General features: G+C 47.8%; 2 protein-coding genes across 2 annotated transcripts in view; one reads left to right on the top strand and one right to left on the bottom strand.

The window, feature by feature from the left end:
* slco2b1 (solute carrier organic anion transporter family, member 2B1) overlaps nucleotides 1-18,363 on the bottom strand; it is a 207,573-nt gene that overhangs the window by 54,195 nt on the left and 135,015 nt on the right. The window lies entirely within an intron of this gene.
* LOC127503373 (olfactory receptor 52N2-like) lies at nucleotides 16,836-18,277 on the top strand. Its single transcript, XM_051877066.1, has one exon. It carries the CDS (start codon nucleotides 16,836-16,838, stop codon nucleotides 17,772-17,774), a length of 939 nt encoding a protein of 312 aa, XP_051733026.1. The 3' UTR covers nucleotides 17,775-18,277.

Raw genomic sequence — 18,363 nt, 5'->3', positions numbered from 1 at the left:
TCCTTCTCTCTCCCATACTCCAGTTTCTCCTGGCGTTTTATACTCTCTCCATGCCAATTACTGAAACAAGAGACAGGTGTTCGTTATTTGCGTTTAACCCACTCACTCACCGTGCGTCTCCCGACTCTCTCTCCCGCTGCAGACCTCGCTGAACCACACCCCCCTCGCCACATTCATTGTTCCAAAAAAGGATGGAGGGTTGCATCCCATGTTAGATCTGCGTGTTCTGAATTGCACAGTGCAGAAATTGAAGTTCAAGATGCTTACACTCAAACAGATTGTGTCACAAATGCAGTCCGAGGATTGTTTTGTGACGATCGATCTCAAGGACATAAATCTCAAGGATGCGTACTTCGATGTGTATATCCATCCTCAACACAGGAAGTTCCTGAGGTTTGCTTTCAGGGGCAAAGCATACCAATATCGGGTTCTTCCGTTCGGCCTAGGTTTATCTCCCCGCACCTTCACAAAGTGCTCCTCTGAGACTCCAGGGCATTCACGTACTAAATTATATCGTGGATTGGTTGATACTAGATCAATCAGAGAGCATGGCGGTTCAACATCGAGATGTAGTTCTCGCCCATATGAGAAGTTTGGGGTTCAGGCTCAACGGCAAAAAGAGTGTGCTCATTCCATCTCAGACGACCACTTTTCTTGGCGTGGTGTGGGACTCGAAGAACATGCGGGCTCAGCTTTCGCCTGCCTGTATTGCTTCAGTTCTCTCAGCTGTGAATGCGGTAAAACTAGGCCAGTCACTCACTGTAAAACAGTTTCAGAGACTGTTAGGTCTCATGGCAGCAGCGTCCAACATGATACCTTTTGGCCTACTCTACATGAGACCTTTACAGTGGTGGCTCAGGACCAAGGGGTTCTTCCCGTGGGGAAATCCTTTTCGCATGAACAAGGTCACGTGGCGATGCCTTCGTGCCTTGGTCATGTGGAAAAAGTCTTGGTTCCTGTCCTAAGGGCCTGTGTTGGGAGCTCCTTGTCGTCCCATAATGCTAAAGACGGATGCTTCCCTCACGGGTTGGGGAGCAATCATGAGTGGTCGCTCAGCTCGGGGTCTGTGGCAGGACCATCTACTTTCCTGGTACATAAATCGGCTGGAAATGATAGCAGTGTTTCCAGTTCTCATACACTTCCTCCCAGACCTGAGGGGCCATCACGTGTTGGTCCGCACAGACAACATGTCGATGGTCTCTTATATCAACCATCAGGGGGTTTTGAGGTCACGTCATCTATGCAAGCTGGCCCATCAGATCCTCCTGTGGGCCCAGGGGAAGCTGCTCTCTCTGAGGGCAGCTTACATTCCTGGGTCTCAGAATCAGGGAGCAGGCGTCCTGTCAAGGCAGGGGCCGAGGCCCGGGGAGTGGAGATTCCACCCCGAGGTGGTGGAGCTCCTTTGGAAAAACTTTGGTCGTGCAGAAGTAGACCTGTTTGCATCTCGGGAAACGACTCACTGTCAGTTATGGTTCTCCCTCACTCATCCAGCTCCGCTGGGGCTGGATGCTATGGTACAGACGTGGTCGAGGCAGTGTCTGTACGCATTTCCCGTGATCGCTCTGCTCCCAGGAGTTCTGGAGAGGGTTCGCCGGGATGGGGTTCAGCTGTTGCTGATAGCCCCATTCTGGCCGACCAGAATATGGTTTTCAGACCTGTTGTCCCTTCTAGACGGTCCCCCTATGGAGATTCCAGTCAGACAAGACCTCCTGTCACAGGCAGGAGGTATGATATTGCACCCTCACCCAGAGTTGTGGAAGCTGTGGGCATGGCCCCTGAAGGGGCTCAGCTCATAGATTCTGGTCTCTCCACTGAGCTGGTGGAGACCATTCTCCAATCCAGAGCTTCTTCCATGAGGAGATTGTACGCCATTAAGTGGAGGCTATTTTCTTCTTGGTGTGAAGAACAACATTTAGACCCAGCTGTTTGCACTGTGGGTCCTATTCTTGAGTTCTTGCAAGAATGCTTCTCCACTGGATTATCCCCTTCAACTCTAAAGGTGTATGTTGCAGCTATTTCTGCTTATCATCTACCCATTGATGGTACATCTGTTGGGAGGAATCCGTTGGTTACACGATTTCTTCGTAGCACGTTGAGGCTGAGGCCTGCTCAGTGCATGAGAACACCGGCTTGGGACCTAGCCATTGTACTAGAGGGTCTGACCCTGGCTCCCTTCGAACCCTTGGAAGAGGTTCCTGAAAAGTTCCTCACTCTAAAAACCATCTTTCTTCTGGCCATTTCGTCTCTTAAGAGAATTGGAGACTTACAGGCCCTTTACGTTGCTCCATTATGTCTGGAATTTGCTCCAGGCATGGTTAAAGCCTTTCTTCACTCAAGACCGGGTTACGTGCCCAAGGTTTTTGCTGATATTGCAGGTCCTATTATGTTGCAGGCTTTCTGCCCTCCACCTTTTTCTATTCCAGATCAGGAAAAACTCAATCTGTTCTGCCCTGTTTGGGCGTTAGATGGTTATGTCCACAGAGCTGCCCTGTGGCGTAAGACTGATCAACTGTTTGTCTGTTTCAGGTCACTCAGGAGAGGGTGTCCTGCATCTAAGCAGAGAATGAGCAAGTGGGTGGTCAAGGACATCTCACTTGCTTATGAGTCCTCCGGACAGCCTTTTCCTTTGGCTGTCCAAGCTCATTCAACTAGGAGTGTGGCTGCTTCTAAAGCTTTGATCTCTGGGGTCTCCCTGCAGAACATTTGCAATGCAGCAGGGTGGTCCTCACCTCACACCTTCGTCAGGTTCTATAACCTGGATCTTGGCTCTGGATCTTGGTATGGTGTTCCCACCGTGTCTCGACGCAGCTTGAGTTCCCATGAAAGGGAACGTCTCGGGTTACGTCTGTAATCCTGGTTCCCTGAATAGGGAACGAGTCTGTAACCAGGGTTACAGATGTAACCCGTGATGTTATCACTCTAGAAAATCACTGTAAGAGCTTAATAAAACAGTGCAAGTGTGCATTAAAGGGGTGGTTCTTTGCGATTTCACTTTTTTAACTTTAGTTAGTGTATAATGTTGCTGCTTGAGCATAAATAGTATCTGCAAAGTTACAGCGCTGAAAGTTCAATGCAAACTGAGATACTGTCTTTTAAAGTTATGGCAGTTTAATGCCTACAAAAACAACCGGTTTGGACTACAACGAGCTTCTTCCCGGTTTGGTGACATCATAAACCCTGCAAAAAACACTGCCCCCGGGAACACGCAACAAAGTGGGCAAGGCCATGTCGCGCAGCATTATGGAAGCGGAAGAGTTGTCTACACCGGACGCGTCGCGAAAAAAGATAATAGAACCCATTATATCAATGATATTGTCTACACTGGATGTGGCGCGGAAGACAGCTTCCAGAATCTACACGAGTTCAATGCTGGATTTGCACAAAGGCTATTACTGAAAGATGAAGCAGTTCTCACTTTAAAAGCAGAAGCTGCTGTTTATAAGCCCCTAACTGTAAGTACGTTTTATTGTTTGTACATGTCTTTTAAATGTATTATGTTGTTATTTTTGGTTGCATCAAGGACGTAAACAAAGACCAACAAGTTTTTTTTTTTTTTTTTCGTTAGCCAGTTAGCTAAATTCTATTGCATACTTCTCCAAAAAATGCTAACAAACACCAACAAACTTCTTATGTTCATAGACAAACAGTTGTTCATGCTATAAATGAAACGATACCTTTACAAAAATGCTACTACTCAGTCATGTGTTCAGCTACAGTAAACCTTTAATCAGGATAAAACTGTATATTGAAAGCTAACAAACAATATTTACAAGTGACAGCTTATCTAAACACTTTGACACAAATACAAACAAAATACTTACCATTCATAAACGTCCTTTAAAAACCGTGATTGCAGAGGTTCTGCTTGAACTGCTATCTGGGTCTGATTCAGGCTCAATTTGATAGGGCAATATAGACGCTATTATTTACATTTCTACCGAAGCGCATGTAATAAATGGTAAGGGGCGCAGCGTTTCCGGACGCTTCAGCGAATCTCAACACACTGGGCCATCTAACCAATCTGAGCACATTGCGTATTTCGGAGGGAGTGGTATCATAGAAGCAGGAAGTCAATCCGTCCGTACAAATGACATTGGAGACAGAGGTGTAGAATAAAGGTAAAATATATGAAAAATACAGCGTTTTTTTCAAAAACAAAGCATTAAGACATGTTAAACTGCGTCCCATAAACACAATCAAGCCTAGAAAAAACCCAGTGAACCACCCCTTTAAAATGTTATCCATAAACTCTCTCTCTCCCTTGCATTATCAACAACATACTAAGCGAAGTACACAGAAACACTCGTTACAACTAACAGTAAACAAATATATAAAGACTTTATGCCTTTTCGGGTGGTGCTTAATAAACTGGTAAACTTTATATCCGTAAATCAACTCTGATGAACTGTGATAAAGTGCTCTCACCTTTATTACTGCTGTATCCAGTATCACTCTGGAGACTGTAAGCTGGATCACGAACACACACTGCCAACACACATTTATATCCAAACACCATGCAAAAGTGAATTTTGCATAATAGGTCCCCTTTAATGAGAAAAAAGCAGGATTACCTTAATGCTGGGATGAGGGGAAGCATGCATTTCCTTGAATTTCTTCATGTTGTATTTGAAGCTTGTTGTTTGCAACCCTTTTTTTTCTGTTTCCTCTTTATAGTGTTCATGGTTGACATTTTTTCATATTTTCTAGACTATTTTAAGCCGTAAAGTGAGCAGGATATGTTAAAATGCAGCGCGTGGATTCGGCAGGCATGTATTCATGATACAGAGCAGGCAGCCGGTCTCTCGGAGGGTGTGTGTAGCCCTCCCTAGCTCTACAGTGCCCCACAAATGTCCAACGTAAATCTGTGGTGAAAAATGAAACTGCAGTATTATTTGCCATGCGAGCCACAAATTAAAGTTTGGTGAGGCGTGCAATGAGTAACACTGCCCTAGATGGTGGCAGGGCACAGAGTGGTCATGCTCAACCATATAAGATGCTTGAAAGCACGATTTATCTGGGGGTCCTATGCAATCCGATTACACTGCGGGCACAGTTGTCTCCTGTACGTATCGAATTGATTCTGGCAGTGACCAGAATCGAACTAGGCCACCACATCACTGAGACCCTTGCAGTGATGGCTTAGAACCAAGGAGGTTTTCCCCAAAGGGGCAACCCACTTCACATGGGTCACCGTGATTTTGCCAAAGTAAGTCATGTTCCTGGATCAACATATTTTGTTGATCCTGGAACAACATTCAAGTCTGAAAATTTAGTCTTAACCTTATTCCTACCCCTAAACCTATCCCTACCCATAATTTATCCCTAAAATCAGAAGGGAAAGATAGGTGAATAACATTGATGTAGAAGCACCTAACCCTGGTTGCAAGCCTAAACTTGACAAAAATGGTAAAGTCCCTCAAATCTGATTGGTTGATTGGAATGTTGTTACTTGGCAAAATCACGGTGACCCTTCACACGATCAAGTTTACGCACAGATGCCTTCTTTCCTTGATCATGCAAGAAAAAAACCTTGGTTCCTGTCCCAAGGTCCAGTGTTAGGAGCATCTTCACATTGAAACATCATGTCAACAGATGCGTCCTGCACAGGGTGGGGTGCAGTCATGGAAGGCCCAGTCAACTGCCCAGAGGCTTCAGTGCTGGAGTTCCTCCAAGACCGCTTTTCTGCTGGTCTTTCACCATCCACACTGAATGTGTACATGGTGGTCATATCTGCCTTCCACACACCTTTAGATGGTGCATCTCTGGGGAGACACCTTTGTGTAACTCGTTTCCTCCATGGAACTGTGAGGATGAGGCCTACGGCTCAAGTCAGGATTCCAACCGGGACCTGACGGTAGTTTTGGAAGGGTTATCCCTGGCACTCTTCGAGCTGTTGGACATGGCATCTGACAAATGTATTGCTCTAAAGATGGCGTCTCTACTAGTGATTATGTCCCTCAAGAGAGTTGGGAACTCTCCCTCCCTCCTGTCTGGAGTTTGCTCCGGGAGGCGTCAAAGCTATTTTGCACCCACGACCCAGTTATGTGCTTAAATTACCCACTTATGTGGCCCGGTCAATAGTCCTTCAGGCCTTTCATCCTCCTCAGGTGTCGGCTGAACGTGAGAAGCTATAGCTACTCTGCCCTGTCAGGGCCCTTGAGGTATACATGAGAAAAACCTCTCAGTGGAGAAATCCAATGAACTGCTGGTATTCTTTGGGCACCCTAATAAGGGCTGCCAAGCTACCAAACCTACTATAAGCAGGTGGATTGTCGAGGCTATTTCTGTGGCATATGAGGTGCACAATCTGCCTTCACCTCTGCCCCTCAAAGCACATTCCACACAAAGTATGGACTCTTCTACAGCTCTGTTGTCAGGGGCTTCCCTCCAAGACATTTGTGATGCTGCAGGATGGTCCCCTCCAAACACCTTCATCAGTTTCTCTAGCCTGGACCTGATGGCCACGCCAGGATCTCAGGTGCTCATGTCCTGAGCTGTGCCTTAATTGCTTCACACCAGGAAAGGCATTCTGTCAGCATGGCGATGTGGGTATATCGTTCCCCAAAGTGTCGTTATGACGACGCAGCGCGAGTTCCCTCAAAAGGGAACATCTCAGGTTACACATGTAACCATGGTTCCATGAGAAGTGAACGAGATGCTGTGTCCCCACGCCATACTTCCTGCATTTTTTTTTTTTTTTTTAATAAATTTGCAAAGATTTCAAACAAACTTCTTTAACATTGTCATTGTGGGGTATTGTTTGTAGAATTTTGAGGAAAATAATTAATTTAATCCATTTTGGAATAAGGCTGTAACATAACAAAATGTAGAAAAAGTGAAGCACTGTGAATACTTTCCGGATGCACTGTAATATATATTCTTAAGATTTGTTTTAATAAAATAAAATATATTGATGGAAACACACCCATATGCAATATGGCAAACGAAAAAAAATGACCGAGATGGGTCCACACATTACAAAGAGCCGTCTGTCTCTCGCTTTTAATTATTTCCTTCTCTTTAGTGCTCTCTGCTATTACCGAATCTTAACCAACCAATAAGCTTTCATTTTTTTGTAGTGAACTATGGAACATTTGTAAACATAACCATTAAAGGGTTATTTGTATTGCAAAGTTTAGGCACATAACAAATAATGACATACCTGGGGCCTGCGCTGAAGGGTGGATAAAATATCAAAGAAATCAAATAATACAACTATTGGCCATGTAAAGTGTGTGATGGGTTGAACTCGTTACAACAGTTTGAATGACACACATAAGGGATTTATGTGTGTCATTCAAACTGGCCAGCATTTGAATGTGAATCATGGCCGTGTTTTCCCCCTTGCACCCTACGTCCATTTATAATCATGGAAATAAACACTTATTTGGCAACGGGAATGTAAAAGAAAATGAGACATAGTCATATTTAACGGAAAAGGGTAAGCAAAAAGAATTGTCACATCTCTTGTGTGAAGATTATATAAATTGGATTAATAACCAATATTGCCATTACATTTTGCTGATGGAATAGCCTCATCCATCTGTAAGTATGCCTTGATCCTTCAAAGAGACTGGACAAATTTGTCTACTTCAGCCAGAGTTTGGAAAGTGTAGGATCTCTTCGCATGTCAAGCAGGAGCCATGCTGGAAAGATGATTCTGTGCTTATGAATCCCCTTGTCTCACAATTTTTTTTGCACGTCATCAGCATAGACATTAAAAAAAGATGAATGACGCACCTTCACTCTCTTCTATTGTAGTAACTGAAGCCGCCAGTGTGCCAATATGGCGTTGACATCTTGAGTCTCAAATCTGCGCATAGTGAACTTGGAGTCCGAGTCTACGCAGTAGTGAGCCGCGATATCAAGGTCCTGCCCACACTCAGAACAGCTCATTATGTAGGTGTGAAATAAACAGTTATGGAAATGTAGGAATTAAAGTTAAAGCTCCAGTCTCCTCACGAAGATCCAGAAAAAAGTCAGTAGGCACCTCAGTGACTACTTCACTCAGAGAAGCTGTTAATCTCAGCTGTCAGTCATAACGTCCCACCCCTGTTTTAATAGCATCAAATAACTAAAACCAAACTTATTTAAAGTCCCCCTGTAGTCAATAATTTTATCCCTTAAAACTCATCTTGCCTTAAAATACCTTGAATGTAACTCTACACCTTTCCCTCATTTAATATACACAGATCTATGGATATGCTAATTAGTCCCGCCTCCACTTACTCACACTAGCTCAGACAAGATCCACTTGGTCAACTAACTGAGGTAAACGCTGCACAATGGTATCGCTTTTTACAACATCGGACTCATAACGGTAATTAATATGATTGCCGTTTTGCTTGACTGTTATCAAACAGCTAATAATGTGTTGATAATGTTACACAAACCATGTTCACATTCACGAGTCAGACAGCCTTCTGATCCTTAAACTTCAGTGGAGAAAGGCATATAGTTTATCATAACATCGTAATATACATCATCATATTGCTAAATCTACCTGATTTTTCATATCAACAGAAAAATATACTAGGATAACTTTCTTTTGAGACTCCCTTGCGCGGTCAGCGTAATGATATGCTAAATGATATGCTAAACCCCACTGGCACATTGACGTGATTGGTTACAAGGTAGTTTGTGATGTCAGAAACATCAGCGATTTCAAACCATTAAAAAAAAAAAAAAATCCACAATTAAGCAATCTTTTAGATCACTGCAGTTTTGAAGAGAAAATACTCAGCAATGGTGTTGACTTATGAATTTGCACATGGTTTGTCTTAAAGCATATTAAAAAAAAACAGATATATGAATAACATTAAAAACTTGGTTCCCTTTCAGTCGGTCACGTTCGACGTACGTCAGTAGTGACCGACGAATTGGGATATCGCTAGAGAGCCCTATCAGCTTCGAGTGAACTACAACAGGCCAATGGAGTTGGCGTGCGATATTTGCATAATGCGCACCGCCCCCGCCAGGTGGTATAAATAGGGGAGCAGATGCAATCGCACTCTGTCTTTCGCTTCGGAGCCATCTAGTGTGTTCCAGCTTTCAGACTTCAGTGAATTCTTCAAGCTAGGGAGAAAAAAAAGGAAAATTACTTCTTCTTGTGTTGGTGTGACAGCACTTCAGCGAGGTCGCGAGCTTCCCAAGGAGCCTGAGCTTAAAGCTCTCAACTGCTGTTTTGACAGCACACATTTCCAATTCCCAGCATTGTGTCTGTTGCGATTTGGGCCGGTTCCTCCGTTGTGTTCGGGGAGTGGTGTAACCGAACACATCGTGACACTCCCTGTTTGCTCAGCACAAGAGAGCTGAATTTTCCCCTCCTAAAAGAGCTTCACAGACGAACCCTGCGTCTTTTTCAAGATGTCATTTCGTCTGTGCGTTACTGGATGCGGTCGTTCTTTGGTCCCCGCTGACGGCCACAATCGCTGCATCACGTGCCTGGGTGTTCAGCACGCTGAAGCAGCTTTTGTGGATAGTTCATGTTCTCACTGTGGGAACATGACTATTGCAGTGTTGAGATCGAGACTCTCGTTCCTTGGTTCTCAGGGAGCGGGGGTCCCCTCCCCTATGCCCCGTGCCGCCGTTTTCTTTGGCTTCGGCCGGGATGACGGTGCGCCGGCGTTTAGGCAGGGTGATCTGAGGATCACGGTCAGGGCTTCCGCGCCGAGCGCCGCTCTGCGGGCCCCTGTCCCCTCTACCTCACTGCAACCGGTGGTGTTGCCGACTGAGCGTGCTGGTCCCTCTACGGAGCGACCAGCCGTTTCTTTCGGAGCACCGGCGGATGACTGCATGTCGATCGCGGCATCGGAAGGTGAGCAAGAGTCCTCGGGAGATGAGGACTCGGCTGCGTTACCTCCCTCCGGGACCGTAGCGTTGTCCGAGCCCGATCCTGAGTTGACGGCTATGCTTTCCCGGGCTGCCGAGAAGGTCGGGCTCGTCTGGAACCCTCCACTGTGTCCCGAACCTTCTCGGCTCGATGATTGATTGGTACCTCGGGGCGGCCCGCGCTGGTCCCCAGCGCCCCGCCCCGATGCCATTCTTCCCGGAGGTGCATGATGAGGTGACCAGGTCCTGGCGGACGCCCTATAGCGTTCGTGTGAGACCTGGTCCCTCGTCCGCCTTCACCAACCTGGATGGCGGGGAGGCTAGGGGATATATACGCGGATTCCCCCAGTCGAGGGTTCTGTTGCGATGCAGCTGTGTCCAACGGCCTCTGGCTGGCGCGGTGAGCCGCGTCTCCCATCCCGGGCCTGTAAATTCTCGTCAGGCTTGACAGAGAAAGCTTACAGAGCCTGCGGACAGGCTGCCTCCGCCTTGCATGCCATGGCCCTTTTGCAAGTTCATCAGGCAAAAGCGTTGATGGAAATGCCCCAGGGAGGTCTTGACCAGCAGCTGCTTGGGGAGCTGCGTGCCGCCACGGACCTCGCCCTCCGGGCGACTAAGGTGACGGCACGTTCTGTTGGTCAGGCGATGGCCACGCTTGTGGCCCAGCAACGCCACCTCTGGCTGACCCTTGCTGATATGAGGGATACCGACAAATATCGGTTCCTGGACTCCCCCATATCACAGGTCGGCCTTTTCGGCGACGCGGTAGAGAGCTTCGCCCAGCAGTTCTCTGCCGCCCAGAAGCAGGCTGAGGCTATCAAACACGTCCTGCCCCGGCGGTCCGCTGCTGCCTCCACCCCGCCGCCGGCCGCACAGCCTCAGCCCGCTCATCGCCGAGGGCGCCCGCCTGCGTCGTCCTCCGCCTCTGCTAAGTTGGCGAAGCAGCAGCCAACACCAGCCAAACAGCAGGGTGCCGGTCGCGGACGCGGTGCCCAGCCCGCTCAGGCCAAGCCAGGTGGCAAGAGGTCGAGGAAGACACGACCCTGAGACGGGCGACCTGGAGGGGAAGGTTCCTGCTCTTCGGGAGAGGGCTCCATCGTCTCTCTCACCCCCGGAGGAGGGCCGGGGGGAATTTGTGAAATTGAGTCCAGCGGTACCCACTTCATCACAAAAAGAGCAGTTTCCCAATCCTCCAGGTCACAAGAGACTGCGGCTGTCAGCGCGCGAGGCTCCGCCTTGCCACTCGCAGCCCACTCTCACTTCGCCAGCAGTTCCTAGTGTGATGGTCGAGGCCGCCCCCCAGCCGTCTCCTATTCACACTGTCACCTCGCAGAGTCTGACCCCACTTCGGGCCGCTGTGCCGTCCGAGTTGGGTTCCAGCACTCTGCTTCGCTGCCCCACCCCCGGTGCGTCTGTGGTGCCTTTGGTCCCGCTGGCTCGGTGTCTGGAAGCCTGGATAGCGCTCCCCAGCCCGTCCCGCTGGCTCATTCGCACTATCAGACTCGGCTATGCGATTCAGTTCGCCCGGCGTTCTCCGGTCTTCAGGGGTGTCCATTACACTCAGGTGTCCCTGGACAATGCACCTGTTCTCCGGGGGGAGATTGCTGTCCTTCTGGCGAAGGATGCAATCGAGCCGGTCCCTCCAGCCGATATGAAGTCAGGGTTCTACAGCCCCTACTTCATTGTACCAAAGAAGGGCGGTGGGCTACGGCCAATCCTGGATCTGCGTGTCCTGAACCGGTCCCTTCACAGGCTGCCGTTCAAGATGCTTATGCAGAAGCGCATTTTCGAATGCGTCCGTCCCCAGGATTGGTTTGCAGCGATCGACCTGAAGGACGCGTACTTTCATGTCTCGATTCTGACTCGTCACAGACCCTTCCTACGGTTTGCGTTCGAGGGTCGGGCATATCAGTACAAAGTCCTACCCTTCGGGCTGGCCCTGTCGCCCCGCGTCTTCACGAAGGTTGTGGAGGCGGCCATTGTTCCGCTCAAGGAACAGGGCGTTCGCATCCTCAACTACCTCGACGACTGGCTCATTCTGGCCAGCTCGCGGGAGCAGTTGTGCGAACACAGGGACATGGTGTTAGCTCACCTCAGTCGGTTGGGTCTTCGGGTCAACTGGGACAAGAGCAAACTCTCCCCCGGGCAGAGGATCTCTTATCTCGGTATGGAACTGGATTCGGTCGCCCGGACTGCGCGCCTCACCGAGAAGCGCGTCCAGTCAGTGTTGACCTGCGCAGGACAGCGGCCCCACTGAAACTCTTTCAGAGGCTCCTGGGGCATATGGCATCCGCAGCCGCAGTCACGCCGCTCGGATTGCTTCATATGAGGCTGCTTCAACACTGGCTCCGCGGCCGGGTCCCGAGATGGGCGTGGCAGCGCGGTACGTTCCGTGTCCCCGTGACACCGAACTGCCGTCGCACCCTCACCAAGTGGTCGGACCCTTCGTTCCTGCGGGCTGAAGTTCCCCTCGAACAAGTGTCCAGGCATGCTGTGGTCCACACAGATGCCTCTGCCACGGGGTGGGGGGCCACGTACAATGGGCATGCAGCGTCGGGTCTGTGGACGGGGCCCCAACTGCATTGGCATATCAATTGCCTCGAGTTGCTAGCAGTACGTCTTGCACTGGGCCGCTTCCAGGAGCTGTTGACAGACAAGCACGTACTGGTCCGCTCGGACAGCACTGCGGCCGTTGCATACATCAACCATCAGGGTGGTCTACGCTCCCGCCGTATGTCGCAACTCGCCCGCCATCTCTTGCTATGGAGTCAGAAGCATCTGAGGTCGCTTCGTGCCATTCACGTCCCAGGCGTGCTCAACCGTGCAGCCGACGAGCTCTCACGGCAGCCTCCGCTTCCGGGCGAATGGAGACTCCATCCCCAGGTGGTCCAGCTGATCTGGCAGCGCTTTGGCGAGGCACAGATAGATCTGTTCGCCTCCCCGGAGACTGCCCACTGCCAGTTGTTCTATTCCCTGACCGGCGGCACCCTCGGCACGGATGCCCTGGCAATCAGCTGGCCCCGGGGCCTACGCAAATATGCGTTTCCCCCAGTGAGCCTTCTCGCACAGCTCCTGTGCAAAGTCAGGGAGGACGAGGAGCAGGTCTTGTTAGTGGCTCCATACTGGCCCACTCGGACCTGGTTCTCGGACCTCACGCTCCTCGCGACAGCACCTCCCTGGCCCATTCCTCTGAGGAAGGACCTCCTGACTCAGAGACGGGGCACCCTCTGGCACCCGCGTCCCGACCTGTGGAAACTCCATGTGTGGTCCCTGGACGGGACGCGGAGGTTCTGAGTGATCTCCCGCAAGCGGTCGCAGACACTATCACTTCCGCTAGAGCTCCTTCTACGAGGAACCTCTATGCGCTGAAGTGGAACCTATTCGTCGAATGGTGTTCCTCTCAACCAGAGCGAGAGGACCCCCGATCATGTTCGGTCAGAACCGTGCTTTCCTTTCTGCAAGAGGGCCTGGAGCGAAGGCTGTCTCCCTCCACCCTCAAGGTGTATGTTGCCGCTATCGCCGCACATCACTATGCAGTTGATGGTAAATCGCTAGGGAAGCACGATCTGATCGTCAGATTCTTGAGGGGGGCGAGGAGACTGAATTCTCCCCGGCCCCCCTCTGTACCCTCTTGGGATCTGACCCTGGTTCTTACATCTCTCCGGGGTCGTCCCTTCGAGCCTTTGCAATCAGTCGAGTTAAAAGTACTGTCCCTAAAGACCGTCCTCCTGGTTGCATTAGCCTCGCTCAAGAGGGTAGGGGACCTGCACGCATTTTCGGTTGATGAATCGTGCCTGGAATTCGGGCCCGGTGACTCTCACGTTATCCTGAGACCCCGGCCTGGATATGTGCCCAAGGTTCCTACCACTCCCTTTCGAGATCAGGTAGTGAACCTGCAAGCGCTGCCTTCGGAGGAGGCAGACCCAGCCCTAGCTTTGCTCTGTCCCGTCCGCGCTCTGCGCCTGTACGTGGACAGAACGCGAAGCTTCAGGACCTCAGATCAGCTCTTTGTCTGTTACGGAGGCCAGCAGAAGGGAAAGGCTGTCTCCAAGCAGAGGATGGCCCACTGGACAGTGGATGCCATCGCCCTGGCGTATGAGTCCCAGGGCGTGCCTTGCCCGCTCAAGTTGAGAGCCCACTCCACCAGAGGAGTGGCCTCTTCCTGGGCGCTGGCGCACGGCGCCTCGCTGACAGATATCTGTAGAGCTGCGGGCTGGGCGACACCTAACACGTTTGTTAGATTCTATAACCTTCGTGTAGAACCAGTATCTTCCCGTGTACTCGCTTCCACCAGCCGGTAGACGTGAAGAGCCCGTTCTAGTGTCGGCTTGCAATGCCACTCCCGCCCCCTGGGCCGGATACGTGCATCCTTTTTACTCCAGTCGAGTTCCCCGCTTGGCGAACCCTGTCGAGTTCCTCCGCCTCCCCTTCGGCTCGGACATTGCGGAGTGTCTGATGCCAGGCCAAACCTCCGTCACCGACGTTGACGTTTGGCTGGGTTCCACATGTCGTGACCCCTCCACGTGAGTGGTCCCATGTGTGTATTTGTCCACGGTCAACTCCCTACGGCGAGCCCGTGTCTTTCCCTAGCAGAGCCAGCTCTGCTGTCACCTGTCAGATGAGTCTCCCCCTACCCAAGTGGAGCCATCCCAGGGACTCCATATGCGTACTGCCCACGGCCAGTCCATATGTGTACTCTCCACGTAAATTCCTCCCCTACGTGTGGGTAGTGGTCTCCGCAGCGTCCCCTACGGGTTTGCTTCCCCAGTGTAGTCTAGTTTACTTAGTGGGTATGTCGGAACAGCAGTAGACTCTCTCGGCGTAAGCTCGCCCCCTCCCCGTCCCACTGGTGCGCCGGGTGGCTAGAGCTTGCGCTGGGCACTGGAAGGGGTTCATACTGTGGCGCTTTATTTGGGATCCCAATTCATCGGTCACTACTGACGTACGTCGAACGTGACCGACTGAAAGGGAATGTCTCGGTTACGTATGTAACCCTCGTTCCCTGAAGGAGGTAACGGAGACGTACGTCCCGTCGCCACAGTTGCTGTACCCTCACTGTAGTACGGACTAGATTGTCTCCTCAGCGAAAAACAGAGTGCGATTGCATCTGCTCCCCTATTTATACCACCTGGCGGGGGCGGTGCGCATTATGCAAATATCGCACGCCAACTCCATTGGCCTGTTGTAGTTCACTCGAAGCTGATAGGGCTCTCTAGCGATATCCCAATTCGTCGGTCACTACTGACGTACGTCTCCATTCCCTCCTTCAGGAAACGAGGGTTACATACGTTACCGAGACGTTTTCCCCACAAGGGGACTTTAAAGAATGAACACTTAAACTAACACCAGCGTGATAAAAACTGCCTAAAATGACAAAAACTGTCTTTGAAAAAAACTGTTTAAAGTGTAATTTGATTGTTTAGTTTGTCTCGCGTCCCATAACATTTCATGGAGAGGGTGGGGTTTATGACCTATACTGCTTCCAGCCACCTGGGGGTGATCGAGATGCTTTGGCTTCACTTTTCAGGACTCGTATGGCACGCTTGGTCATCATAGTCACGCTGCATCTTGTGTATACCAGCAGAGAGGTCTGGATGAAAACTGACTTATTCGTTGTTGTAAAGAACATTCCCTTTGATTCTTTCATGATATCCTGGTTGTTATTTTCGCCCCGTACTCTTATTTTCGTGTTGTTTCACTTTAAATACAATTCTGGTTGGTATTGTAGGATTAATTACATACTAGCAGCAGAGCTAAAAAGTTGCAACCTCTTAGCATCTCGCCATAACTGGAAGTCATAGCAATACTTTTTATCAGCATCTTGATAGGCCTTAATCTTTTGAGGATGTGACTACTAATAACTTAAATAACCACTGTTTGCTTAATAACCAAGAGTAAAACTTCGAACAGCCATGCACTGAAAACCTGCAGTAGCACTCACCTGGCTCTATATAATTTGCTCATCAATGGGATAATTGCTATAGCACTACACCACTTTCCTGCCTATTCAGATTACAGGAAACTGGCTTCCCTGCTGTTTCATTTCATTCATATCAAGTATTTTGAATCCTGTCATTTAGTGAAAAATACTGGGTTAAAAATAACCCAATTTGGGTTGTGCTGGGTAAGTATAGGACAGAGCACATGTTGGGGTAATTTTACCCAGCAAATTGAGTTGTTTATTTAACCCAGCATAATGGGTTGATTTGTATTAATTCATTTTTATAATACTAGCTTTTTTTAACTTCATAGATTAATCAGTGTTTAAATTCTCTGAACTTTTGTAAAATGCTGTTTATACAATTTTTAATATGTAGGCTATACAATATATTGCCTACATTTGAACTCATTTAACAAACATGTAAACAAGTGAAAATTGAACATAATTCAGGTAATATAGACCAGTCTCTATTATCCCGTTTACCATAACTGTGCTGGTTCTCTTGCCGGAGCTGGAATCATGTTCGGCGGGGGAACTGTTCCGAGGACACATTTAACATCCAAAGTATTTAGATTTAGTATCTTTATGAATAAAAGCATTCATTTTATGCAAGGCATCAGGCAATTCCATCACGCAAAAAGACCAATGTGACATTCTTTAGGTGACTCACACCATGTTCCTGTATGTTGCTTTGCATAAAATTAAATGAACCTCCGCGGTAGTTAGGGGAGAATCAGTTAGCCACAATGCATAGTCAATGTATTGGACAAGAGAGCAACTAATATCTCCCATGGGAAAAGTGGTCATCCAGCCTGCCTTTCCCTACGTAATCTTCAGAAAACTATCTGGACCAGCAATCCACCAATCACAGCAAAGATTGTTTGCCCTCTTGGGATGGCAACATAAAACTTGACACACATTTAAAATGACCAAGCAAACTAATCATTATTCAGAGACAAGCTGATTATGCTCTTGTAAGGTGTAATATTTTGTATTATATCTGTTAGATATAATAGTTACATCTTATTATATATTTTATCTGCATGTTTTGTTTAGACCACAGATGGACAACCTGACATTCAGATACAGTGTGCTACTGGTGGAGGAACTGCAACTAACACCTCAGTCAAGCTTTCCAGCATTTATCCTTCTTTTGATTGTTTACATATTTATAATAGTATCTAACATTGGGATGATGATTCAGATCTCAGCAGAAAAAAGTTTACACCAGCCTATGTATGTTCTTTTCTGCAACTTGACACTGAATGATGTATTGGGGACAACTGCTCTTGTGCCACGTTTGTTGAAGGATTTTTTAACAAACCCTTCTGAGCACTACATCACATATGTGGAATGTGTTATTCAAGCTTATTTTGTACATTTGAATGGTACAGCATCTCACACTGTGATAATAATCATGGCCTTTGACAGGTATGTTGCCATATGCAATCCACTGCGATACCCAACTATAATGAGCAATAATATGGTGGTTAAACTGTCAGCAGGAGCCTGGGGTGCTGCAGTAGTGCTGGTGGGAATTCTGATCGGCCTCAGTGTGCGTCTCTCTCACTGCAGATCTGTGATTCAAAACCCCTTTTGTGATAATGCTTCAATATATAAACTGTCTTGTGAAAATACAGTGATTAATAATGTATATGGATTAACTTTTACTGTAGTTTTATTTGCCTCCTCAATAGGTAGTGTTGCATTAACATACCTCAAAATAGCGATGATCTGCTTTAAAAGCAAAAACAAAGCAACCAACAGTAAAGCCATTAAAACCTGCAGCACTCACTTGACTGTTTATATAATCATGCTGGTCTCTGGATCTGTCGGGATTTTTCTCCATCGTTTCCCTGTATATGCTGAAACTAGGAAAACATCTATTACAATGTTCCATGTTATTCCACCAGTCTTGAATCCTATAATATATGGTTTACAAACCAAGGAAATTAGACAACGCATCTTTAATTTTTTTAGAAATAAAGTCAATACAAAGTGATTTCATTTATTTATTCATGTCCATAAAATAACTCTACTCCACAGTTAGCATTTATGGTAAATATATTTCAACAGAAAAAAAATAAAAAATACTGTAATTCACATACAGATGTTATCACATAAGTAGCAGCTAATGTAAGCTTGGATTATGTATTAGAGAAGAGGCATTAATAAATAAAAAAAAAAAAGTATCCAGTATAAATTAGTTAAATGAGAGTTAATGAGAGTTACTGTCACGTTCGCACCACATGGACTTTCAGTTTGTTTGTTTTCATTAGTCACATGTGCTCCTTTGTTCTGTTTTCCTACCACAATCAGTCACCATGGACACTGCACTAATTATCACAGCTGTTTGTCATTTTAGTTAATCATCTATGTGTATAAGTTCAGTTCTGTTGGTGTGTCTTTGTCCGGTCTCGTTTCAGTTAAGTGTGCTTGTACCTGTACCTGTTTGGATTATAGTAAACCTTATATTGGAACTTTATTTGTCTCTGTCTTCATCTGTTTACCTGCCTATGCACACGCATTACAGAAGACCAGACCTCCCTAATGGATGAATGGGAAAAGTTCATCGCCATGATTTTTTTTTT

The sequence above is a fragment of the Ctenopharyngodon idella genome, chromosome 21 (genome assembly GCF_019924925.1).
Source record: "Ctenopharyngodon idella isolate HZGC_01 chromosome 21, HZGC01, whole genome shotgun sequence".
NCBI lineage: Eukaryota > Metazoa > Chordata > Actinopteri > Cypriniformes > Xenocyprididae > Ctenopharyngodon > Ctenopharyngodon idella.
Note: the sequence above shows the minus strand (reverse complement) of the source record. Positions and strands in the feature narration are given on the sequence as shown.